This window comes from Phodopus roborovskii, unplaced genomic scaffold, assembly GCF_943737965.1.
Source record: "Phodopus roborovskii unplaced genomic scaffold, PHOROB, whole genome shotgun sequence".
Classification (NCBI taxonomy): domain Eukaryota; kingdom Metazoa; phylum Chordata; class Mammalia; order Rodentia; family Cricetidae; genus Phodopus; species Phodopus roborovskii.
Window position 1 is genome coordinate 9,869,598 of NW_026126480.1, and position 22,411 is coordinate 9,892,008.

Below are 22,411 nucleotides of genomic sequence, written 5' to 3' on the forward strand. Positions count from 1 at the left end.
ATGTAATTTCTTCCAGTCATGCCACACAACAAATAATTAGGAACAATGAAGGTGAGTTATTGGAGTCACTCATCATTGAGGACTTGCAAGGTTGTTAGATCGGAAAGACAGGTCCATGGTAGTATAAATAATCACATGCAATTCACAAGAATGGTTCTGATCCAAATCTGGTGCCTAGAAGTTAAAAAGCTCTTTCTGTTTCCCCAGATCCTCATTTTGCTAGTAATTCTGCTGTGCTCCTTCTTACTAGCTATTTTAAACAAATACTGGACTGACAAGTGGCTGATAGCTGGGCTGTCACTGCAGGTAAGCATCAGTCTGTAGTGCTTATCACTGTGTCCAGATGTATCTCGTCTGACTTTTGGCTTTTCCCCAGATCTTTGCTCCCTTTGTGCACCTGAGCCTCCTAACTGTGATGATTATACTTTCCTGGCCTCTAGCCATCATTATGGCTCACTTGGAATCAGAAGGTATGCATGATCTTCCCAGCTTGTATACTCCACTCAGAGAAACAGATGGTAGGTAGCCACCCATGTGCCTCTTTGGCAGTTCTTTGATTTGTTATGCAGGCAGGTTCTTTATGGTCTCACAAACCCTTGTGGCCTACCATAGTATTTCTGTGACTAAGCCATCCTTCCTCTAAGAAGGATTCTTTTAAGAAAACATCATTTTCCCTTTGTTAATGTACATCATTTATCTGGGGGCAGATAGGGACAGCAGAGGGCATCTCAATTTTGCTTTGACCTAAGATGTAGCCTATTCATACACAAACATCACTGGTTTCAAGTAATACTATGTCCAGGAATGGCTGCCTCTGAAGCTGGCTTCCTTTCAATTATTTTACAATGTTGTTGGAAGCAAGACAGTGAGTTCTGCATGCTGAACTGCTTTGCAAGTAGAAAGCTGTAGGGTCTTATTTATACATCTCTCTTTTCACTGTTGGTTAAATAAAAGGCACTTGCTTGCTTCCTGGCTTCTGGGAAGATACAGGCTAGTGAAGGGATAGTTTAATAGCGGTGCTGGTGAGTGTGTGCATGTGTGCATGTATGCGTGTGTGCATGCGTGAGTGTGTGTTTAGTAAATTTTAGAAAATTGTTCTTGGATAGGAGCTTAAATTTAACAATAATAAACTTTTTCTTTATTTTAGTTAGAATAAGAAGATACAAGATGTCAGGTTACGAGCATGAAATCGAGGAGGGATGTCCTATATTCACAAGGTTACAAGGTTAGAACTGGAGATCTCAATTTGAAAGTCACTGAAGCAAATAGGTAGTAACTTAAAAATGTACAAGTGGGTAGGATCCCCAGAGGTCTAAAACACAGTTGTTAATAGGAGTTAAGGATGGGCTGTGGTGTGGGAGATGGGTGTGGGTGGATATATGTAGGATGAAGAAGAGAAAGTAGAGGTTAAAAACAAAATTAATATTTATCAGCTATTGTACGTCAGCACTGTTATAATAGCTCTGTGAGACTATTAGCTGCTAGACAGACCTAATTCACAGAAAAAGGATGAAGACTCCAAGAGGTTACAGCACATGTCCTTGATTACAACAAGAAGTGATAGAGCTTAGCCTTGAACTCACATTTCTGTGAGTCCCTTTTCCACTATACTGCTCTGCTCTGAGCTGGAAGGTCACTTAGGATGATCTTTCAGTCCTCAGGGCTCTCTCAGAGCCAGCCAAGCTTCTTCTCGGAGAAGCTGTCTCTTGTATTTCCTTCCCTTCTTTCCTTCCTCTCCCTCCCTCATCCAACTTTCCCTCCCTTCCTCCCACCCACCTTCTGTACAGTTTTTCCATTTTTACTTTCAAGTTCCAACAATATTACTTTTATAATGTCTTTGTCTGAAATGTAGGTTAGTGGTAGAGCATTTGCCTTCCATACATAGGGCCTGGATTCAATACCTAGCACTGAAAAAAATCTTATATACCTGAACAATCCTGTGTATTTATATCTGAAAGGAAGGATGTTACAGAAATAAAATATAGATCAGCTGCAGCTTTGCGGTAGTTAGGTGTCTGAAATGGTTCTCCATCTCTCCTTTCCTTTTTACCCACTTTTCTCCCCATCCAACCTTTTCAGCTCTACAAGTAGCTGCTGGATTGCCCTTCCTTCTTATTCTTTTATGTCTTTATTTGATGCCAATGGGGATTTATTCTCCCTGCGTTCTGAAGAGGAAGGATTTAGGGCCCAAGCCTACCTTCTTTGGACACAGAGGCGCACCCATGGTAGGTCTGAGCATAATGAGCATGGATGAATGAAGGTATGTATGGAGTATGTGGAACCAAGCATGGAACCTCAGAAATATCAGAGACCCTGGAGAGGAAAGGGAATCTTGACATGACAAGAATGAGAAGTTAACTGTGTACATTGCATTTGAACTCAGGTCATCTAAGTCCCATCAGCTTCTCTTCGCTGTCCCGTGTTTGACTGGGTAGAGGGGAACAGCCAGCCTCTTTGAACAGACAGCTCCAGAGTCAAGCTCTGCTTCTCAAAGCCCTTTTATCTCCAGAGTCAAGCTCTGCTTCTCAAAGCCCTTTTATCCCCAAGCTCTATGCCTACCTTAAAAGAAATGTTGGGAGGAGAGACTCCAAGGCATAAGTCTTGACATTCCTTTCTTCCATAGTTGGCACCAGAGAATACCATGATGTCCTTTGAGAAGGCCGTTGAACATGGTGCCTCTGGCCTGGAGACTGATATATACTTAAGGTAGGAAAGTAGGGACTAGGGTGGAGGGCAAAAGGGGATTTGTCCAATGTCAGGGGAAATGACCAGCTTGGCCCAAGGAGTAAAAGACAATAAGCCTTGAAGGGTTTCTTCTATGTTTGTATAGCATATTTGTACATGCCATATATATGAACCACATCTCCCTTTTAAAATATTCCCCTTTATCCCCGTGTTCTTCACCATAGGTTCCCAAACCAATGTGAGTCAAATTTGTTTCCAGTGCAAATCATGCTTGCACCATAACTCTGTGTACTACCTTAGGAACTTTTTTATTAGCATTCCCTAGATATCTACCATATACTAGGCTGCCTTCTGAGTGTTCAGGAGATGCATTTGAGTGAGATACAGTCATGTTTACCTTCCCAGTTAGTAAAGGAGATGTGGAATAGTTACAGGTGACCACAGAGTAAGGCCATTTGTTATAAAAAGTCTTTCAGAGAAGAATAAATCAAATGCAGAGGAGCCTCAGTGGAGGAGAAGGATGCCTCCTATTCTGTGAAAGAAATAATTTCTATATACTCAAAGTTATGTTTATGTTAGCTTTTAAGGAAAATATTTTGCTAGCCAGAGATGGGGGCATTCCAGAAAAAGGCATCAACCTACTCAAAGGCATCTTCATGAACAATAACAAATCATAGAGCCTCATAAATGTGTAATGGACAGCCAGGATAGGTATCAGAGGCTAGATGACCTATTGCTTTGTTGTTGTTGTTGATTTGTTCCTTTATATTTGTTTTCTATTGTTATTATATTATTGTGTGTTTACTTGCTTATACATGTGTACATGAGTGCTATGCTGTGTGTATAGAGGTCAGAGGATGGAGTTGGTTCTTTCCTTCCATCACGTGGGTCCCAGAGATCAAACTCAGGTTGTTACATTTGGTGACAGGTCCCATTGGCTACTGAGCCGTCTTACCAGCCCTGTATTTTGTTTTTATTTTATTTTGTTTGCTTTTGTTTTGAGAAGTCAGATCTTGTGTAGCTAGAATGGCTTTGAACTCACTATGTAACTGAGGATGATATAAACTTCTGACTCTTCTGCCTCTATTTCCTAAGTGCTTGGACTACAAGTATATACCACTATGTCCAGCTTGTTTTTTTGTATTATTTTTAATACATTTTAATTTCAGATTTTACAGTGATAGAAGTTAAACTCAGGGCCTTGTGCATGCCAGGAAAGCACTTTGCCACTGAGCCATACCCACAGCCATTGTTGTTGTTTTATATGCTTTGGAAAGACTTATTAAAGGGTTGGATAGCAGGGTGTTGCAATGGTCCAAAGAAAAACAGAGGGATACTTGGGTTAGAGTAGGTCCAGGACCAGAGAGAGAGAGATAGAGAGAAGCATTACTACAGAATTTATGTTTCTAGGCATCTTAGGAAGTATAAAGGCTTCATTTTTACTGAGAATGTGTTAGTATATATGCTGTCCTGTCACACTCATTCAGTGAGGCAAACAGAAAAATGAGCATTCAGTTTAACAGAAGGAGTTCAAAGAAGGGAAATGTAGCTCTGGTCATAAGGCTTAGAATGTACATGTAGAGATTAACACTTGCTTGCCAGACCCCAAACTTGGATTTTTGTTATAATTCATTGAAACTGAGTATTTTGAGTCATTTCTGGAGGCACCCAATGGTTATGGGCTTAATGTGGCAAAGGTTCTGGTCCAGTGAACCCTTAAAACATGGTCTTTAATTCTCTGCTATGATTTTAACTCTGATGCAGATTATCCTTCCAACTTCTTATTACTCTGCTTGTTGACATCTCTTCCCAAAGATTACCTCTACCAAATGCCTTTACCACTTTCATAGTCATACCCAAAGCTTCATTACTACCCTAGATTGCATGTCATCCAGAACCCACCTTAAGACATGAAATCCATACCAGGAATTTTAACAGAGAAAATGCAGTATAAAGAACTGCTAGGTACTAAAAGAGGACTGTAGAGAGTATAGGAACAGAAAGCTTTACAGCATAATTTTAGGTTTGACATAAATTATCATAAAAATGGTATTTCCCTGTTAATATCTGATTTGAATAATTTGTGACTCTTTCTTTTGATTAGTTTGTTTAAGGGTCTGTCAATCATGTATATTTTTAAAATACCCAGCTCTTAAATTCATTGTTTTTTCTACTTTACTTATTTCTTCCCTAGTTTTTATTATTTCTTCCTGTCTACTGGATTCGGATTTGGTTTGCTCTTGTTTTGTCAAATTCTTGAATTGCATCATTGAGTGGTTTGTTTGTGCTCTTTTTTATTTTTTAATGTAGGCCCTAGGAACTATAAAATTTCCTCATAGAACATTTTGGTATGTTGTATTTTCATGAAAATTTTTTATTTCCTTCTTGATTTTTTTTTTACCCATTCACCATTCAGTAGTGTGTTGTTTAACTTCTGTGAGTTTGTATAATTCTATAGATCCTTTTGCTGTTGCTTTTAAGCTAATTACATTGTGATCAGATGGGATACATGTGGTTATTTCAAATTTTCCATATTTGTTGAAATTTGTTTTGTATCCCAATATGTGGTGTATTTTAGAAAAAGTTCTATTGGCTGCTGAGTAGAAGGTATGGTCTTTGGTGTTTGGGTGGACTATTCTGTAGACATCTGTTAGGTCCATTTGATGTATGATGCCACTCAATTCCTATGTTTCTCTGTTTATTTCTTGTCCTGATGACCAGTTTGTTGGAGAAAGTAGTGTACTGAAATCACCTACAGTTATTGATCTCGGGTTAATCTGTATCTTGAAGTACAATAGTATACTTTTAAAGAGATTGGGTGTGCTAGAGTTTGGTGCATATATGTTTAGGATTATAATATTTTTTGTCTAATTGTTCCCCTGACTAGAATGAAGTATTCTTCTTGAATTTTTTGGATTTATTTTGGCTAAAAGTCTATTTTGTAACACATTGGGGTAGTGATGCTTGTTTCCTGGTTACACCAGCCCCAAACTTTCACTCTAAGGTGATACCTATCCTTGAAGGCAAAAGGAGTTTCTTATAGATAACAAAAATACAGAGTTTGTTTCTCATTCTGTTCATCTAACCCTTTATCTTTTGATTAGAGAATTAAGGTCATTAATATTTAAACACTATTATTGAAAAGTGTGTGTTAATAACTATTATTTTGTTGCCTTTTTGTTGCTTGTGTCCTTAGTCCTATTTCATATTTCAGTAATTATAACTTTATTTGTTTTCTTTCTGTAGCTTTTTGGTCCCACCCCTAGATGAAGATCTACAGGCAATCAATGGTTACTGAGAGTAGGAGAATCAGTTTTCTCCAGGGACAAGCCTCTTGATGGGTTATCCCATCCCAAGTGGCCCCTAAAGACATGTACATATGAGCAGCACCAAATAGACTCAGTATATTTATTTACATAAATATCAATAATAATTATAGAATAAGATATCATGAATTCAAGAGGAAGGATACATAAAAAGTTGGAACAGGGAGAGAAAGAAGTGAAAATGATATGAACATAGTACTCATGTATGGAATTCTAAACAAATTAAATTAAAAGAATAAAAAGAAAAAACATACACGAGTACAAGGAATTATTAAAAATAAATGAACCAATTAGAAAATGAGCAAAAGGCATGTGTAGGTATTTCATACAAGAAGATCTACAGGTAGCAAATTCATATGTGGAAAGATTTTCAACTTCATTAGACATTAGGAACATACAGATGGTACTAACATTACTCTTCTACCTAAATGTCATAGGAGCTAGAGCAAGATGGCAGCTGAGTCAAATCCTCTAATGATAATATTACCATAGACATACCCCATTGAATAACTATTCATTTACAAGAGCTAAGACAGGTAAGAGACAAGACTACGTGGTTTTAGTGGCATAATAAGGAAGGATGCACCAAAGAAGCAGGAAGAAAAGAGTTGCCACAGCAACCCTCTTTCAACTCAAGAACCATGGAGAGAGAAGATGGAGTAATGAGAGGAGAAAACCCATGGAAGGACTTAGACTGCAAATCTAGTATCAGGCCTGCCAGGGGGAATCTAGTGCCAAGCAGGGCCCATAAGCCCTATCCCCAGGCCAGCATTCATGACTGAACCACTAGAACTGTGTTAACTGGCTAAAGAATTACCTCTCTTTCCCAATGTTGGGTAGCAAAGAAGAAAGCAAGATTCTACTTTCTGGGAGCAGAACACAAAAGCTACCACAGGACTCTGCCTACTTTGGAGAAGTCTTGTGTCAGGTAGAAACCAAACCTACATAGCCCAAATCTTAGATGCAGCCTCTAGGCATGCTTGAGCATCTTGAAAGAGATCTGAGAGTTTGTAGGAGAGACTCAAGTTTTGGCTTAGACCATCTTCAGCCTTGGGTTGGGCTTGTTCACTACCACCCAACACCAGACTGTTCTGGTCCCTGTGGCTGTGAGATTCCAGCATTAGCCTGTAATGCCAATGTTTGGCAAGCATAGGTATACCCTGGGCTAGAGGTAAGACCCTTTAGAATTTGGCTTGATTTACCAATAACTGTAATGTGGACCACGATATACGCACCCCCCCCCAAAGCTTTGCAGGTCCTTATAGAAAGCACAGCTATGACTTATATCACTGGTGGCAGGGCGGATGTAGAGGGTTCATCTGCAAGTACTAGGATTGAGACAACTGTACTACAAGAGGTGAGCCACCAATATTGGATCATAAGTTGGGATGGAGTATATTAGCACTATCCCAACCTTGGGTAGATATTAAGCATAGGACTTTGCCTTGCAGGTCAATTCTGACTGTATGAAACCTAACACCTGGCAGAACCTAACAGTCCCTGTCCTCAGGCCTGCCTATGGAAAGCCCCTCTAGAACAGTTCTGGTTTATTGGTTTTTATCCCCAGTTTTACCTGTGGCTGATTACAGTGGTCTCTAGTCATTAATTGGCAGTAGGCAGTCAACAACAGTGTGGGCCTCAGTTTTGGGCCATCTTTTAGCTGCCAAGTGTGATGGTTTTGGAGTTTTGGTGACCCTACATAGGAGTGGCATAGAATCCTGGGGCAGGTCCCTCCACAGTGCTTCTATCCAGAGTGAGCAGAGTCCTGCAATGTCTGCATAACTGCTGGTGACCGTGGGTGAGGCTTGGGGACTAATATAGCTCTATGCAGAGGTTTTGGAGGATGGACTAACCTTTTTAGCTGCTTCTCTAGCTCATACTGTGAGCAAATTGCCATCTGGGGGATTTGAGGTAAGTAAGTCTGGGCTTGGATCACCCTCTAGTGCTGAAATAGTGGCACTACTCTAGCACTGATACCAGCACACATGGTTGCAGAAATTACTAGAGACTCAGAGAAAATATGTAGCCTACTTAGAATTTCTAGGAAAGCAAGCACAAATTCAGACTACAAAACCTGAAGGAACTACATCACATGCTAATAAGCATCAAGAACATCCATAAAACTGTAACCTCACCTGAAAGTTGAAATAAGGTACAAAGGGGATGAACAATTAGTAACTAGTGCAGTCTTTGATGGTGAATTTAAGATATGTTAAAGAAACTCCATGAGATTAAAAAGAAAACAGAATGATTCAGTACTCAGAGAAACTTGACAAAGATGGAAGCTTTTTTAAAATTTAAATGAAGTTTAGTTGAGCTGAAAAAAATACAGTGAATCAAGTATAGAAGACAGAGGAGACTAAATACAGGAAAGAAGTAGTGAACTCTGGAACAGGATATATATGGATATATATATATATATATATATATATATATATATATAGAGAGAGAGAGAGAGAGAGAGAGAGAGAAGAAAAAGAATATAAAGCATGAAGAATGCTTGAACAGCTTTAGAACAGAATTAAAACAGAAAATATTCACACTATTGGGTTTCAAGAGGAATTTAGTAATTCCAAAGGGATATGAAATTTAACAGAGAATCAGTGAATAAAACAAAACAAAAACTTCCAAATCCACAGGAGGAAACAAACATCCTGGAACAGGAATGTCAAAGTTCACCAGTTACTCAACAAACCTCAAGGCATGTCATTATGAAACTCTCAAAAGTTAAAGGCAAAAAGAATACCCTCAAGGTAACAAGAGTTCCCAGTGTTCCCAGGGAAGACTTACCCTTGTGGGCCAGGAGAACAGCATGTGAGTTCTAAGTGATAAAGGGAAAGACCTATAACCAAGGTGAACACATTAGTTATTTTGCTCATCAGTGGCCCAAACAGACTGGAGAAGGAATCCAGTTCTAGGGGATCCAGACAATGATGTCAAGGAGAACACAGTGGAGCTGGCTACTTTATCCTGGGCCAGAAAGCAGAGAGAAAGGGAATGCCAGCATGTGTCTGTGTGCCAGTTGGTTTTGTTGTAAACTTGACACAAACCTAGACATACCTGGGAAGATGGAATCTTAACTGAGAAAATGCTTCCATAGGATTGGCCTGGAGGCAAGTCTGTAGGGCATTTTCTTGACTAATGATTGATGTAGGAGGGCCCAGCCTGTTGTGAATGGTTCCATTCTCGGGCAGATAGTTCTTGAGTGCATAAAAAACAAAACTAAACAAACTAGGAGAAGCAAATCAGTAAACGGCACTCCAACATGGTCATAAACATTAATGGATTGATTATTCAATTCAAAGACATAGAATAACTCTGCACTCCCAACTTCACAATGCTTATATTAATAACTCACTTTACCACCGAGGACACACATAGACTGAAATCAGTGAAGGAATGGAATTAGACATTCTATGCAAATAGAATCCAGAAGAAATCAAAAGTACCCATACTAAGATCAGATACTATGGACTTTTAAATCAGAATCAGTAAAGAAGAGACAGCAAGATCAATTCAGCAAGGTGAAATAATTTTAATTATATATGTACCAATATCTCAATAAGCAAATAATAAGACGTATGTTAATAGCTTTAAAGGTAGAGATAGACTTCAGTACCATAATAGTAAGAATTCTGTCTTGTATTATTTATGATTTATTAAAACTTGCCTGAGGATTCAGAAAAGTAAAGCAACCAGCCACTAGGTCTCACCTCAGCTCAGGCAGAAAGGGCTGATCCACAAATGAGCTCTTCTCCAAATTTTAAACTGCCACCCCTCCTCAGTGTGGCTGGAGAACGAATGCCTGTCTGAGACCTTGCTTCTGTCTTGTATACTTCCCTAATGTTGGGATTAAAGGTGTGAGCTGTAATTCTTTTAGACTGATTCACTCTTGTGTAGATCTGGGTGGCCTTGGACTCACAGAGACATCAGGATGTCTGTGACTAAAGGGTACTTGGCAGATATATGGGGAGGAGAAAGAATGCCAGGCCCTCACACATGGCCAAAGGAGACGAGAGCCCTACAACTGCTGTAGGAAACAGGTTGGTGATCAAAGAGGTGAAAGTATGTCCACAAAGAAACCACAGATGTATGACTCACAATTGGCCAAAGGTAGAAATGGCACGAGCATCTGGATTAATGAATGCACCCAAACAGTATTTTGGATCATCCATTCACATGCTGAAACATTCAGCCTTGAAAAAGGAAGGAGGCTTTGTCACGTGCTACAATGTGATGGACTTTGAGGGTGTTATACTTAGAGGGAGAACCAGGTACAAAATGTTGCAGTTTGGTAGGTGTCAAAAACTGGTAAGCCCAGAGTTAGGATGTAAGAATGATGGTTTATGCAGAGCTGGGGTGACACAACGTTTACAGATAATAAAACACATTATATTATTTTTTTTAACTTAATGTAATTAGAAGCCATGGAAGGAAACTCAGGGGAAAGTGTTTCAGGACATCAGAATTGGAAAAAATGTTTTGAACAAGATCTCCAAAGTATAGAAAACGAAAGTTAAAAAAATGTATATAAAAGTAGAAATCCTTCACACAGCAAAGGAAACAATCATTGGAATGAAGAGATGACCTACAGAATGGCAGAAGACACTTGCAAATCATCCATCTAACAAGGGGATTAATGTCCGGAATATATAAGGAGCACAAATAGTTCAATAGTGAGCTGGCAAGATGGCTCATCAGGTAAAGGAAGAGCAAGCCTGACAACCCCAGTTTGATTCCTAGAAGCAACAGTAGAGGGAAAGAACCCATTCTTGAAAGTTGTTCTCTGACCTCCAAACTAGTACTGTAGCTTATCTGCATCTTTGTGTGTGTGTTACAAGGCCCAGCCTTAAAAAGTAAACAAATAATAAATAAGAAGTTTCTTAAAACTAAATATCTGTTATCAGGTAAATCATATTTCCACCACTGTGACAAATACATACCATGGAATGGTTGGAAGAACCTTTCATATATCTGCTTATGGTTTGAGCAGTGTCAGCCCACAGCTGTTTAGCTCTTTCCTTTGTACTTGTGGAGAGGCAGACCTTCATTGTAGGGAGCATATGGGGGTATAGCTGCCGGCCTCATGACAGGAGGGAAGAGAGAAGAGGTTCTGATAGCATCTTCAAGGTCGCACTTTCAGTGTCCCACTTCCTGAAGGGTCCACTGTTACAGTGTACCAAATAACACTGTAGGTCTACTTCTGAGCCCAAGTTCTTGACTGCATTAAGGGAAAATGGATTAATTTACAGTTTTTCCCACAACTGAGCTGAGAGACATTCTCATTCAGACTGTACCTTTTACATTACATCATTAACTGTACATACATATAAGCAATCATGTGATATTTGCATAAAACATATACACACTATAACATTTAAATCAAGTTAATCATATCATAAAAGTTTATTTCTTTATAATGAAAACATTCAAAGGTCTACAGGGCAAGTTCCAGGACAGTCAGGGCTACACAGAAAGACCCTGTCTTGAAAAATAAAACAACAACAAAAACTACAAGAGCTAGAATACACCAATATAGAGTTAGCTCTGAGCCCCAGTTACTAGAGCTGAAAGACAAACCATTCTTTGACTTGGGGACCAGAGCTTCTGGGTTCTATGCTTTGTTCCATTGCTAGCTACATCTTCAAATTCACTGCTCTCTGTATGATCTGTTCTACATTTGTATGTGGTAGAAGTGTTCACGTGTGTGGAGAGCAGAAGTTGGCATTGCCATGCCTTCCTCCATCACTTTCTGCACTCCTGCCTCATACCAGATCCCTTGCTGAACCGGGATTTCATTATCTAGATTAGATTGGATGGCCAGGGAGCCCTCTGGATTTACCTGTCTCCACTTCCTGGTGCTAGAGTTACACATGTTTTATGTGGGTGCTAGGGATCTTAGCTTAGGATCTCATGCTTGCACGGCAAGTACTTTACCAACTGAGTCACCTCCCACCCGCCTTAGTTTCATTTCAGTTATTATAGTTTTCATCACCAGAATTTCCCTTTCTTCCTTATATCCTACACAAACACACATACACACACATATGTGCTGTTTCCTGTAGGCAAGGTTGGCCTTAAACCTGACATTTCCTATATCCACCTACTTATCATCCTGATTGTTATGCCACCAGAGTTGGCTCTACATACGTGTTTTATATTCAAGTTTCCTTTGCATGTTATTTTCAGAATTTATAATGTTATTCTATATTACTTAACACCTATGTCTAATCTTATCACCTTTCAATTTTGTATTTGCCTCTGTCTAAGGATCTTATGGGCATATATTCCCATTTTCCTACATTTTTACATCGCTAGTAAGTTTTCAATATATGCCAGACATTGTAATTTTACAGGGATGGGAACTATGATTTTTGTATTTCTTTAAAGAATGTTGGACTTTTTCTAGCAGGTAGATGAAATATTTCTAACTAGTTGGATCCTTTGGAGGCTGTCATAAGCTCTCTTATGGAGGTACCTAAGTGGATGTACATTGTTCTAGTTCTAAGTCATCTTCATTTCTAAGGTATGGCCTTCTGGAGTCTCTAAAGAATACCAATGTAATTATTGAGGTCTCCTCTCTTGCTGGATGGAATTGACTGAGTCACACCTCATGTGAGTTCTGTGATTTGGAAGATTCTGATTTTTCTTTTCTTGAAAGATTTTGTTTAAAAAATTTTATTACATCTATTTATTGGTATGTTTATATATGTATGCACATAGGCACACACATGCCACAGCACATGTGTGGAAGTCAGAGGACAACTAGTGGGAATCAGTTTTCTCCTTCCACCAAGTGGATTGTAGGGATTGACCTCAGGTTGTCAGGCTAGGCAGCCTTTACCACCAAGCTGTGTCACCAGCTCAAAAGTTGTTCTTGCTAACTCCATAGAGTTTTATATGTATAGACTGACACTCAGTCACAGACTTGAGATCCCTGTATACATTGCTCAGGAACTGTTTTGGTTTGTTTTTGCATAGCTCCATCCTCCATTGGACTCTGTTCAATAAACTTACAGTTTCTTTACCTATTCTGGTCTCTTCCTCCCCATTGCAGTAAGATAGCTAGGTCCCTTTGGGCTCTCCCTTCTTGTACAAAACTCTACTACTTACTTAAAGGAAGGAAGCCTGTGTAATGATATATCTGAATTAATGTGCTTTCATTTTCTCAGAGGTATAATACTGTAACCTCGCATGTCCTTTGACTAAGCAGTTACTCCCTTTATTTTTTCCAGTTTTATAGTTATTACAAGTTTAGTAGACCTTATACCTCATGATAATTATAGATATTCTCTTGATGGTTATTTTAATGAAAGAGACTCATAAAGTTGGGACTTCTACAAAGCAGAGGAATCAGAAGTAGAGGAATCAGGAATTTGTTTTATGATAATATCAAATATAGAGTGTCTAGAGAAGCAGGTGCCATCCTGGAAAGAAGTCCAGAAAAACACAAGAAGCCTGTGTGGAAGCATATTTAATGGCCCTAGATACCCTGTCTTCTACACACTCCCATTCATCTTATTCTTAGGCTATTACTGTACCTTCTGCTTTCCTGGTATTGGGGGATCTTCTGAATAAGAAAGGTACTCTTTCAGCACCACCAAATACATACATACATACATACATACATACATACATGAAAGATTCATTCAGGGAGGGAAAATGCTGACATCTGCATAAATGATTGGCACTTAGTCCTTTGCTGAGATTTGAAAGAGTATGACAAGGCTTTGAAAGCTTGCAACCCTGAAGGGTTTTGGGAAATCATTTATGCTATGGTGGCTAGGTTTATCCCTTGTACCTCTTCCCCTCTTTCCCACTTCTGTCTGCAGTGTTGATGAGGTGCCTTTCCTCATGCATGACCAAGATGTGAGTAGAACAACCAATATCAGAGAGGTCCTACCATCGTCTGCTTTTAATCATGCTGCCACCTTCAATTGGACTTTCCTGTCAAGTCTGAATGCCGGAAAATGGTTCATAAAGGTAGGACTCATATCCTCTGCTTCTGTACACTTGTGTGGGAGCCCTCCTCTGGTCAGGTTCAAGTGCTCTTCCTGGAGATAAAGCTGAAAGGTAAAGGCATATAAGAGCATACACTGTCCCTCCTAGTTTAGTAGCAGGGCTCACATTTTCTGGTGACACAGTGGGTCAGACCACTGTTGTCAACATTTACTAAAAAGTCTGAAGATAAACTTGTATACTTAATTTTTATTGTTTAATTTATTTTATTCAAGCATTTCATAGTCTTTAATAGTGTGTTTGCAATGCATATAACATTTTCCTGGCTATTTTTAACATCTCACATTCTTCATGAAGCAGAGTCGGAAACACATTTATTCCTGAATTTTTGCTATTCAACAAATATGTGTTAAGTACAAGGCACATGGAATATAATGATGACTAACCCAAATGGAGTATAAGGAATATACTGACAGCCCAAAGAGAACAGTATTAGAAACGGGTGATTACTGTACATTATAATAAGTGCCAACTATTGTAAATTTCTTGTTTCTGAAGCATTTAAGAGCAACTTCTGACTTAGTCTAAATAATAAGAATGGAGGTTCTGGAAGAAGACAGGGAATAGTAAAATATAAAGCATATATTATGTATGCTATAATTTTGGGTCACCTTTTTCTTGAGGAGGTTGGAGAATGCATATTTTACATTAAGGTACTATTTATGCTACAGGAGATTGTTACCAAGGGGTAACATGGGTGACGGTGGTGATGTATTTCAGCAGTACACTACACTGGAGTCAATGTGTGTATAAGGAGGCAGGAAGAAGGATGGAGGAAAGGGCAGAAAAATAAGGGCAAGGGAGGGGATAGTTGGGAGAAGAATCAATGAGGCATGTAGAGATGAGATTTTGCAATGCTGAATAACAAGTTAGAGTGATTATAATTTCCCCTTTGATTATTTCAAAGAGGTAAAGAGTTTGATGAAAGGTCAAGATTAGACTCTTTTTTTTTTTTTAGCTGAACCCTGAGGAAATTTTTTTTATATTTATTTACTGGTGAAGGCTTTCTTTATATATTTTTTTTTCTTATTTTACATATCGATCCCAGTTCCCTCTTCCTCCCTCCCTCCCATCACCCCCAACCACCACCCTCATATCCCATCCCCCCACTCCACAGGAGGGATCATCAAAATCTGTCAAGTCATTTGGAGTAGGGCCTAGGCTTTCCCTCCTGCCTCTAGGCTAAGGGAGTATCCCTCCATGGGGAATGTGCTCCCAAAGTCCTTTTGTGTGCCAGGGATACATCATGGTTCCACTGCCAGAGGTCCCATAGACTGCCCAGGCCTTCAAACTGAGACCCACGTTCAGGGAGTTTGGGTCGGTCCAATGCTGGTTTCTCAGCTATCAGTCTGGGGTCCATGAGCTCCCCCTTGTTGAGGTCAGCTGTCTCTGTGGGTTTCTATAGCCGGGTCTTGACCCCTTTTCTTATCACTCCTCCCTCTCTGTAACAGGATTCCAGGAGTTCAGCTTAGTGTTTAGCTTTAACCAAGAGGATGTTAAGAAAATGGAGACTAGCCGGTCACAGAAGGACAAATAATGTCTGATTGCACTTAATTGAGTTACCTGGAATAGGGTGATTCATAGAGACCAAAAAAAAAAAAAAAAAAAAAAAAAGTAGAAGGATAGTTGCCAGATCTTGGGAAGGCAGAAAGGGCATTGTTTAATAGTTTAAAGGTTTCTGGTTTTGAGAAGAAGACATTCTAGAAGTGAAGGATACTAATGGTTTATATCAGTGTCATATGTTTAATGACTCTGAACAAGTACGTGCAAGTTCAGATAGAAAATAATTTTAAAAAGTCAGAATTTTAGGTCTCCTGCATCCTTTATTCCTTCATCTTTCTCTGCCGCTCTGGTATTCCTGAGTGGCCAGTCGGATCTCTAAGAAGCAGAGAACTCTTTGCTATTTTTTGAAAATCACTGTCAAGGGTATCCTCTGGGACCGTGCTTAAGACACAGGTGAGAATATCCTTACCTGGGATGAGTAGTGTCACAGGCTCACTGGGAAAAGACCATGCATGGTTGTTGTAAGAGCCAAAGCATCTGTATGTCTCTCTGTGGCTCTGGTCATAGGGCCCATGGGGAACTCTGCTTTCTTGTTCCCATGTCTTTGCTGGACATGGTTGGGTTCTCCCTCTTTGAGAAGAAAGAATTTGCTTGTCCCACCATCCAGAAGGAAGGATAAAGTCACATTCTCCCCCAAGGTTACTTCAGGCCCTGGATGAACACTGAGGTTGGGCATGTCATACCTGTGGGAGAAGCAGGGTTGATAAATACAGAACATTGTCGCATGCCCAACTCTTCAGTCTTCTGCTTCCCTTCCTCTGTGACCAGACATCACTTTTTGGAATCTGGGATCCTTATGCTTCCTAAATGCATGCTTGTCACAGATAGATCCATTTTCCTTCACAACTAGGGAATTTGGGTCTAGCTTCTGCGTCTCTACCTATGGCGGACCAAAACCACTACTGTCACTTAGAAGGCTGAAGATATTTTGTCCCTACCTGGAATATCAGAAACCCAGGGACAGGATAGACTTTTACATTTTAATAATTAGTATTTATTTTTGAGATTATAATATGATAATACCATCTCCCTGTCCCTGTTCTCTCTCCAAAACATCCTTCCTCACTTTCAGATTTGTGGTATACTTTTTAAATTAATTGTTGTTACATATCTGTAAATATATACATATAAACACACACACACACACATGTTCCTAAATACATGAGTGCAACCTTTCAGTCTGTATACTATTACTTGTTTGTATGTTTTCAGAGTGGGCCATTGCACATGGGCCAACCAATTGCTGTGCCCTTTGCTGGCTAAAACTTTCTGCTGTTGTCATCATTCCTTAGTTGGCTTTAGTTCTGTGTGTAGGGTAGAGGCCTCCTGGGCTTTCTCCTGCCCTAAAGACATCTCTTTTTCTTGGAGGAGGGAGCTGGGAAGGTGGGTCAGTTGATAAAGCCCGGAGTTTGATCCTTGGGTCTGGGTTTGATCTCTAGTGTTACAGAAATCAGGCATGGTGGTGTATGACTGTGATGCCACTGCCGGACAGGCAGGGATAGGGAGATTTGTTGGTCAGCCGACCTAGTGTATGTACTTGGTGAGTTCCAGATCCCAACAGGATAACTCAGGTGAACAGCTCCTGGAAAATGACACCTGAGATTGTTCTCTGGCTTTCGCATGTACACACACACACACACACACACACACACACACACACACGTGCACACACATGCACACACACATGCACACACACACATGCATGCACATATGTGTGTGTGCACACACACGCACCCACACAAAATTACACTCTTTTTTTTTTTTTTTTTTTTTTTTTTTTTTTTTGCATATAGAGTATTTTTTATTTAATTTTATATAACAAAGTCCAATTAAATGAAAACAAACATTTATACACAATATTTGGGAATTTGGGCGTCGTTCTTTCCAAACTACTTCCTGCTGGTAAGGGGCGCTGTCTTGGGGGATTCGAAGAAGATTCAGATATCCTAGCTGTAGTCTGTAGGGCTGTTTTGTCCAGCTGTTTGGAATGTAGGATCAGCTTGTACTCTGTTTCAGGCGGTCTGGTGTGATCAAACCACATTAGTCTGGAAGGAATCCACATCTTTTCATTTTCTGTGGAAACAAAAATAGAAATACTTTTCCCCAGTAACTTGTTCTTCAACTTAAATTTTGGAGTCAAAGCGTTTTTTTTTTTTTTTTTTTTTTTTTTTTTTTTTATTATTATTATTTTACATGTCGATCCCAGTTCCCTCTCCCTCCCTCCCTCCCTCCCCCCAAGCCCTCCCTCCCTCCTTCCCTCCCTTTTGCCCTCTCTACCCTCTCCCATGCACTCTAAACACCCTCCCCTCCCAACCCCCCACCACAATACAATATGTAGGGGAATGCCATCCAGTTGGGGTCATGTAGATCTGACAGGTCCTGTGAAGTAGGGACTAGGGCTTCTCTCCTATCTCTAGAATAAGGCAGTTATCCCTCCATGGGGGATATGTTTGCAAAGTCCTTTTGTGCACCAGGGATACATCCTGGCTCCACTGTCTGAGGTCTCTTAGACTGCTCAGACCTTCTGGCTGAGACCCATATTCAGGGGAGTCCGAGTCAGACCTCTGTTGGCTTCCCAGCTATCAGTCTAGTGGCCCTTAGCTCCTCCTTGTTCAGGTAAGCTGTCTCTATGTACTTCTACCGCATGGTCTTGTCCTCTCTATCTGCTTCTGGGTTCTAGTTTGACTCAGTGTTTATGTATGGGTGTTTGCTCCTGTTTTCAACAGGCATTAGTTGAGGACTCCATGGAGAAGTTAGTTGTTGATCTCACTCTCCGGGAAGGGCATTTATGATAGCCTTTCCACGGAAGCTGAGATTGTTAGTTGGGAGCAGTCTTGTAGTTCCCTCGACCTTTCTTTGTGTTCAACTTTATCTTCAAACCAATATTGGCTCCCTCTTTTATGTTCTCTCTCTCTGTCTCTGTCTCTCTCTCTCTTTCCTATTTTCCATTCCTAACCAGGCTCAATCCTCCTAGTCACACATGCCTTCCTCTCCTCCCTCTCATTTTCTCCTACTTCTCTCTCCATTAGCTGTCCTCCCCCACTATACCTGAGGTCTGGGGGACTTGTCCCTTCCCAGTTCTGTGAGGGACTTTATATGAATCTCTTAGAATACAACTTGTATCCTAGTTCCTCTGGTGATGTGAATTATAGGCTGGTGATCATTTGATCTAGGTCTAAAATCCATATATGAGTGAGTACATACTGTGTTCCTCTTTTTGTGACTGGGTTACCTCATTCAGGATGGTTTCTTCAAGTGCCATCCACTTGCCTGCGAATTTCAAGATACCATTATTTTTTTCTGCAGAGTAGTATTCCATTGTGTAGATGTGCCACATCTTCATTAACCATTCTTCAATTGAAGGGCATCTAGGTTGCTTCCAGGTTCTTGCTATTACAAATAGTGCTGCTATGAACATAGTTGAACAGATGTCTTTGTTGCATTGATGTGAATCCTTTGGGTATATGCCTAAGAGGGGGATTGCCGGGTCCTGTGGTAAACTAATTCCCATTTTCCTGAGGAACCGCCATACTGATCTCCAAAGTGGCTGTATGAGTTTGCACTCCCACCAGCAGTGGAGGAGTGTTCCACTTTCTCCACATCCTCTCCAACATAAGTCATCACTGGTGTTTCTAATTTTAGCCATTCTGGCAGGGGTAAGATGGTATCTCAAAGTTGTTTTGATTTGCATTTCCCTGATAGCTAAGGATGTGGAGCATTTTCTTAAGTGTCTTTCAGCCTTTTTGATTTCCTCCATTGAGAATTCTTTCTTCAGTTCTGTACCCCATTTTTTAATAGGGTTATTTGGTGTTTTGTTGACTAGTTTCTTGAGTTCTTTGTATATTTTGGAGATCAGCCCTTTGTCGGATATAGGATTAGTGAAAATCTTTTCCCAGTCAGTGGGCTGCCGTTTGGTCTTGTCAACTGTGTCCTTTGCCTTACAGAAGCTTCTAAGTTTGAAGAGGTCCCATTTATTAATTGTTTCTTTCAGTGTCTGTGCCCCTGGAGTTATGTTCAAGAAGCGGTCTCCTATACCAATTTGTTCAAGGGTACCTCCTACTTTCTCTTCTAAGAGGTTCAATGTGGCTGGATTGATGTTGAGGTCTTTGATCCATTTGGACTTGAGTTTTGTGCATGGCGACAGACATGGGTCTATCTGCAGTCTTCTACACACCCTCATCCAATTGTGCCAGCACCATTTGTTGAAGATGCTGTCTTTGCCCCATTGTATCATTTTAGCTGTTTTGTCGAAAATCAGGTGTTCATAGGTGCATGGATTAATATCAGGATTTTCAATTCGATTCCATTGGTCTACCTGTCTATTTTTATGCCAATACCAGGCTGTTTTCAGAACTATAGCTCTGTAGTAGAGCTTAAAGTCAGGAATGGTGATGCCTCCTGATGTTCTTTTATTGTATAGGGTTGTTTTGGCTATCCTGGGTCTTTTGTTTTTCCATATAAAGTTAATTATTATCCTTTCAAGGTCGGTGAAGAATTGTGGTGGGATTTTAATGGGGATTGCATTGAATCTGTAGATTGCTTTTGGTAAGATTGCCATTTTTACTATGTTTATCCTACCTATCCAAGAGCATGGGAGGTCTTTCCATTTTCTGGTATCTTCTTTAATTTCTTTCTTTAGAGTCACAAAGTTCTTATTATATAGATCTTTTACTTGTTTGGTAAGCGTTACACCAAGATACTTTATGTTGCTTGTGGCTATTGTAAAGGGTGATGTTTCTCTGATTTCTTTCTCTGCCTCTTTGTCGTCTGAAAAAAATAGGGCTACTGATTTTTTTGAGTTTATCTTGTATCCTGCTAGTTTGCTGAAGGTGTTTATCAGCTGTAGGAGTTCCCTGGTAGAGTTTATTGGGTCGCTTATGAAAATTACACTCTTAAGAGAAAGAAAATAACATATTTTCTGGTTTGTCTTATGACTTATGTCACGAAGCCTACATTCTACTCTCCTGGATATAGACATCAAAGGCTTTGATTTTGAAAATATCCACCTTACTAGGATAAACAGCAAATGCTCATTATAAGGGCTAGCTGATCATATTTCATGTAAAAAACAGAGAATTGTGTAAAGATGGACTTTTCTTTACAGACTCTGGGTTGACACTCTAACTGCTATTTATAAAAGAGATAGCTGGAAGTAGATTTGTAACAACCATGTCTCCTAAGAATGTTTGTCCCTATAGGAGGATGTAACCTATGCTACTTGCTTATGTGAAAATAATGAGATGACCCTGGTGTGGTGGAGCACACCCTTAATCCCAGATCTCTGTAAGTCTTGGCTATAGACTGAGACCCTGTGTCAAATCTTAAATAATCATAATAGTAATGAAGAGGTTATTATGGATATACATACATACATACATACATACATGCTATGTGATGGGTCTCATGATTCATAAATACATGAGCACACGAAACTAAATGCTCTATTAGCATGCATATTGGATTTGTTAGCCATATCTTTTTTACATTTCATTTATTGCATATGTGTGTGTGTGGAGATCAGAGGATAACTTGCAGAAGTTGGGTCTCTTATTCTACCATGTAGGTCTCAGAGATCAAACTCAAGTCATGAGGCTTCATGGTAGGGGCCTTCTATTCTAGGTGCCCTTACCAGTTAGGCCACCTCACTGGCCCAGTTAATGTTTTAACAATATGCCTTCTACATGATATCAGATGTGTACAACAGTGCTCCTAAAAGTCTTACTAGGATTAAACATAGTCCTAAAGATGAGCCAAAGTGTGTGTGTTTTTTTTTTTTTTTTTTTTTTTTTTTTTTTTTTTTATCAAACTGAGATGTTTGATGGAATTGTAGGATTGGTGAATTAAGTGGGTGGTATTTTAATTCATTAATGGGTAATTTTTCTGGGTTGTTCTTATTGGAACCAGCCTTGGTTCTTTATAGACATTCTAGATCCAAGCTAAAACAGTCCAACTGATAATAAACTAAGAACAGATATGGGAATTCTAGGATTTGTTCCTAGAAACTAAGTGTATTCATGTTTCTCTGGCCTAACCAACATTTCTGTGGATCTTTCTTATATTTCTTGTGAAAGCATACATTCTCAAAAATAATAAAAACCTAATTTTCATGTGTATAGATAGTGAACAGGGTACATATTATTTAGCAATTAGTGAAAAACCAAGGAGGATGACAAAAGTCGCTCAAAAGAGATGTGAGAAACTAATCTGTCTGTGGCCAGTTGGATTGCTGAGTTAATACAAACTTAGTTAGCCTACTAAATGACAAAGCTGAGATCTTTGGAGTTATTGTCTCTTCTACAAAAAAGCACCATTGTTTTTATTGAACAAAATTATTTTTTTTATAAATTAACATAATTTTTATAGTTCAGGCCCTAATGAAGTGATGAGTAGCTGGTGGTGATGCACATCTATAACCCTAGCATTCAGGACTCTGTCGTACAAGGATCATGAATTTGAGACTAACTCAACCTACATTGCAAGACTCCATCAAAATAAAAAAATAATAATGTTGAGAAAAATAAGGACTATGGAGATGGTTCAGTGGGTCAGGTGCTTGTCCTGCAAACTCACCAAAACAACAATCTCTAGCTTCAATGAGAGAACAGGAATATGGTGGAGAGGTGGAGAGTAATAAAGGAAGATACCAGGTTCCTACATACACATGGAACACACACACACACACTATAGCTGTCTCCTATTGTGGCTATAACTTTTACTCATTATTTATAGTCTAAGAGTTAAATAAAATAGAACCACAACAAAACTGAATGTCTCATTATTGTCATGGTAGGACATGTTGGTGTGCAAGCAGATATGAG

General features: G+C 39.5%; 1 protein-coding gene across 1 annotated transcript in view; it reads left to right on the top strand.

Annotated features, from left to right (window-relative positions):
- Positions 1–22,411, top strand: part of Gdpd4 (glycerophosphodiester phosphodiesterase domain containing 4) — a 67,358-nt gene that overhangs the window by 15,687 nt on the left and 29,260 nt on the right. The window contains exons 5-10 of the mRNA XM_051194029.1: positions 208–306; positions 377–470; positions 1,148–1,225; positions 2,080–2,225; positions 2,624–2,706; positions 13,844–13,994. Of these exons, the coding sequence (XP_051049986.1) occupies positions 208–306; positions 377–470; positions 1,148–1,225; positions 2,080–2,225; positions 2,624–2,706; positions 13,844–13,994 (651 nt within the window). The remainder of the gene's footprint in view (positions 1–207; positions 307–376; positions 471–1,147; positions 1,226–2,079; positions 2,226–2,623; positions 2,707–13,843; positions 13,995–22,411) is intronic.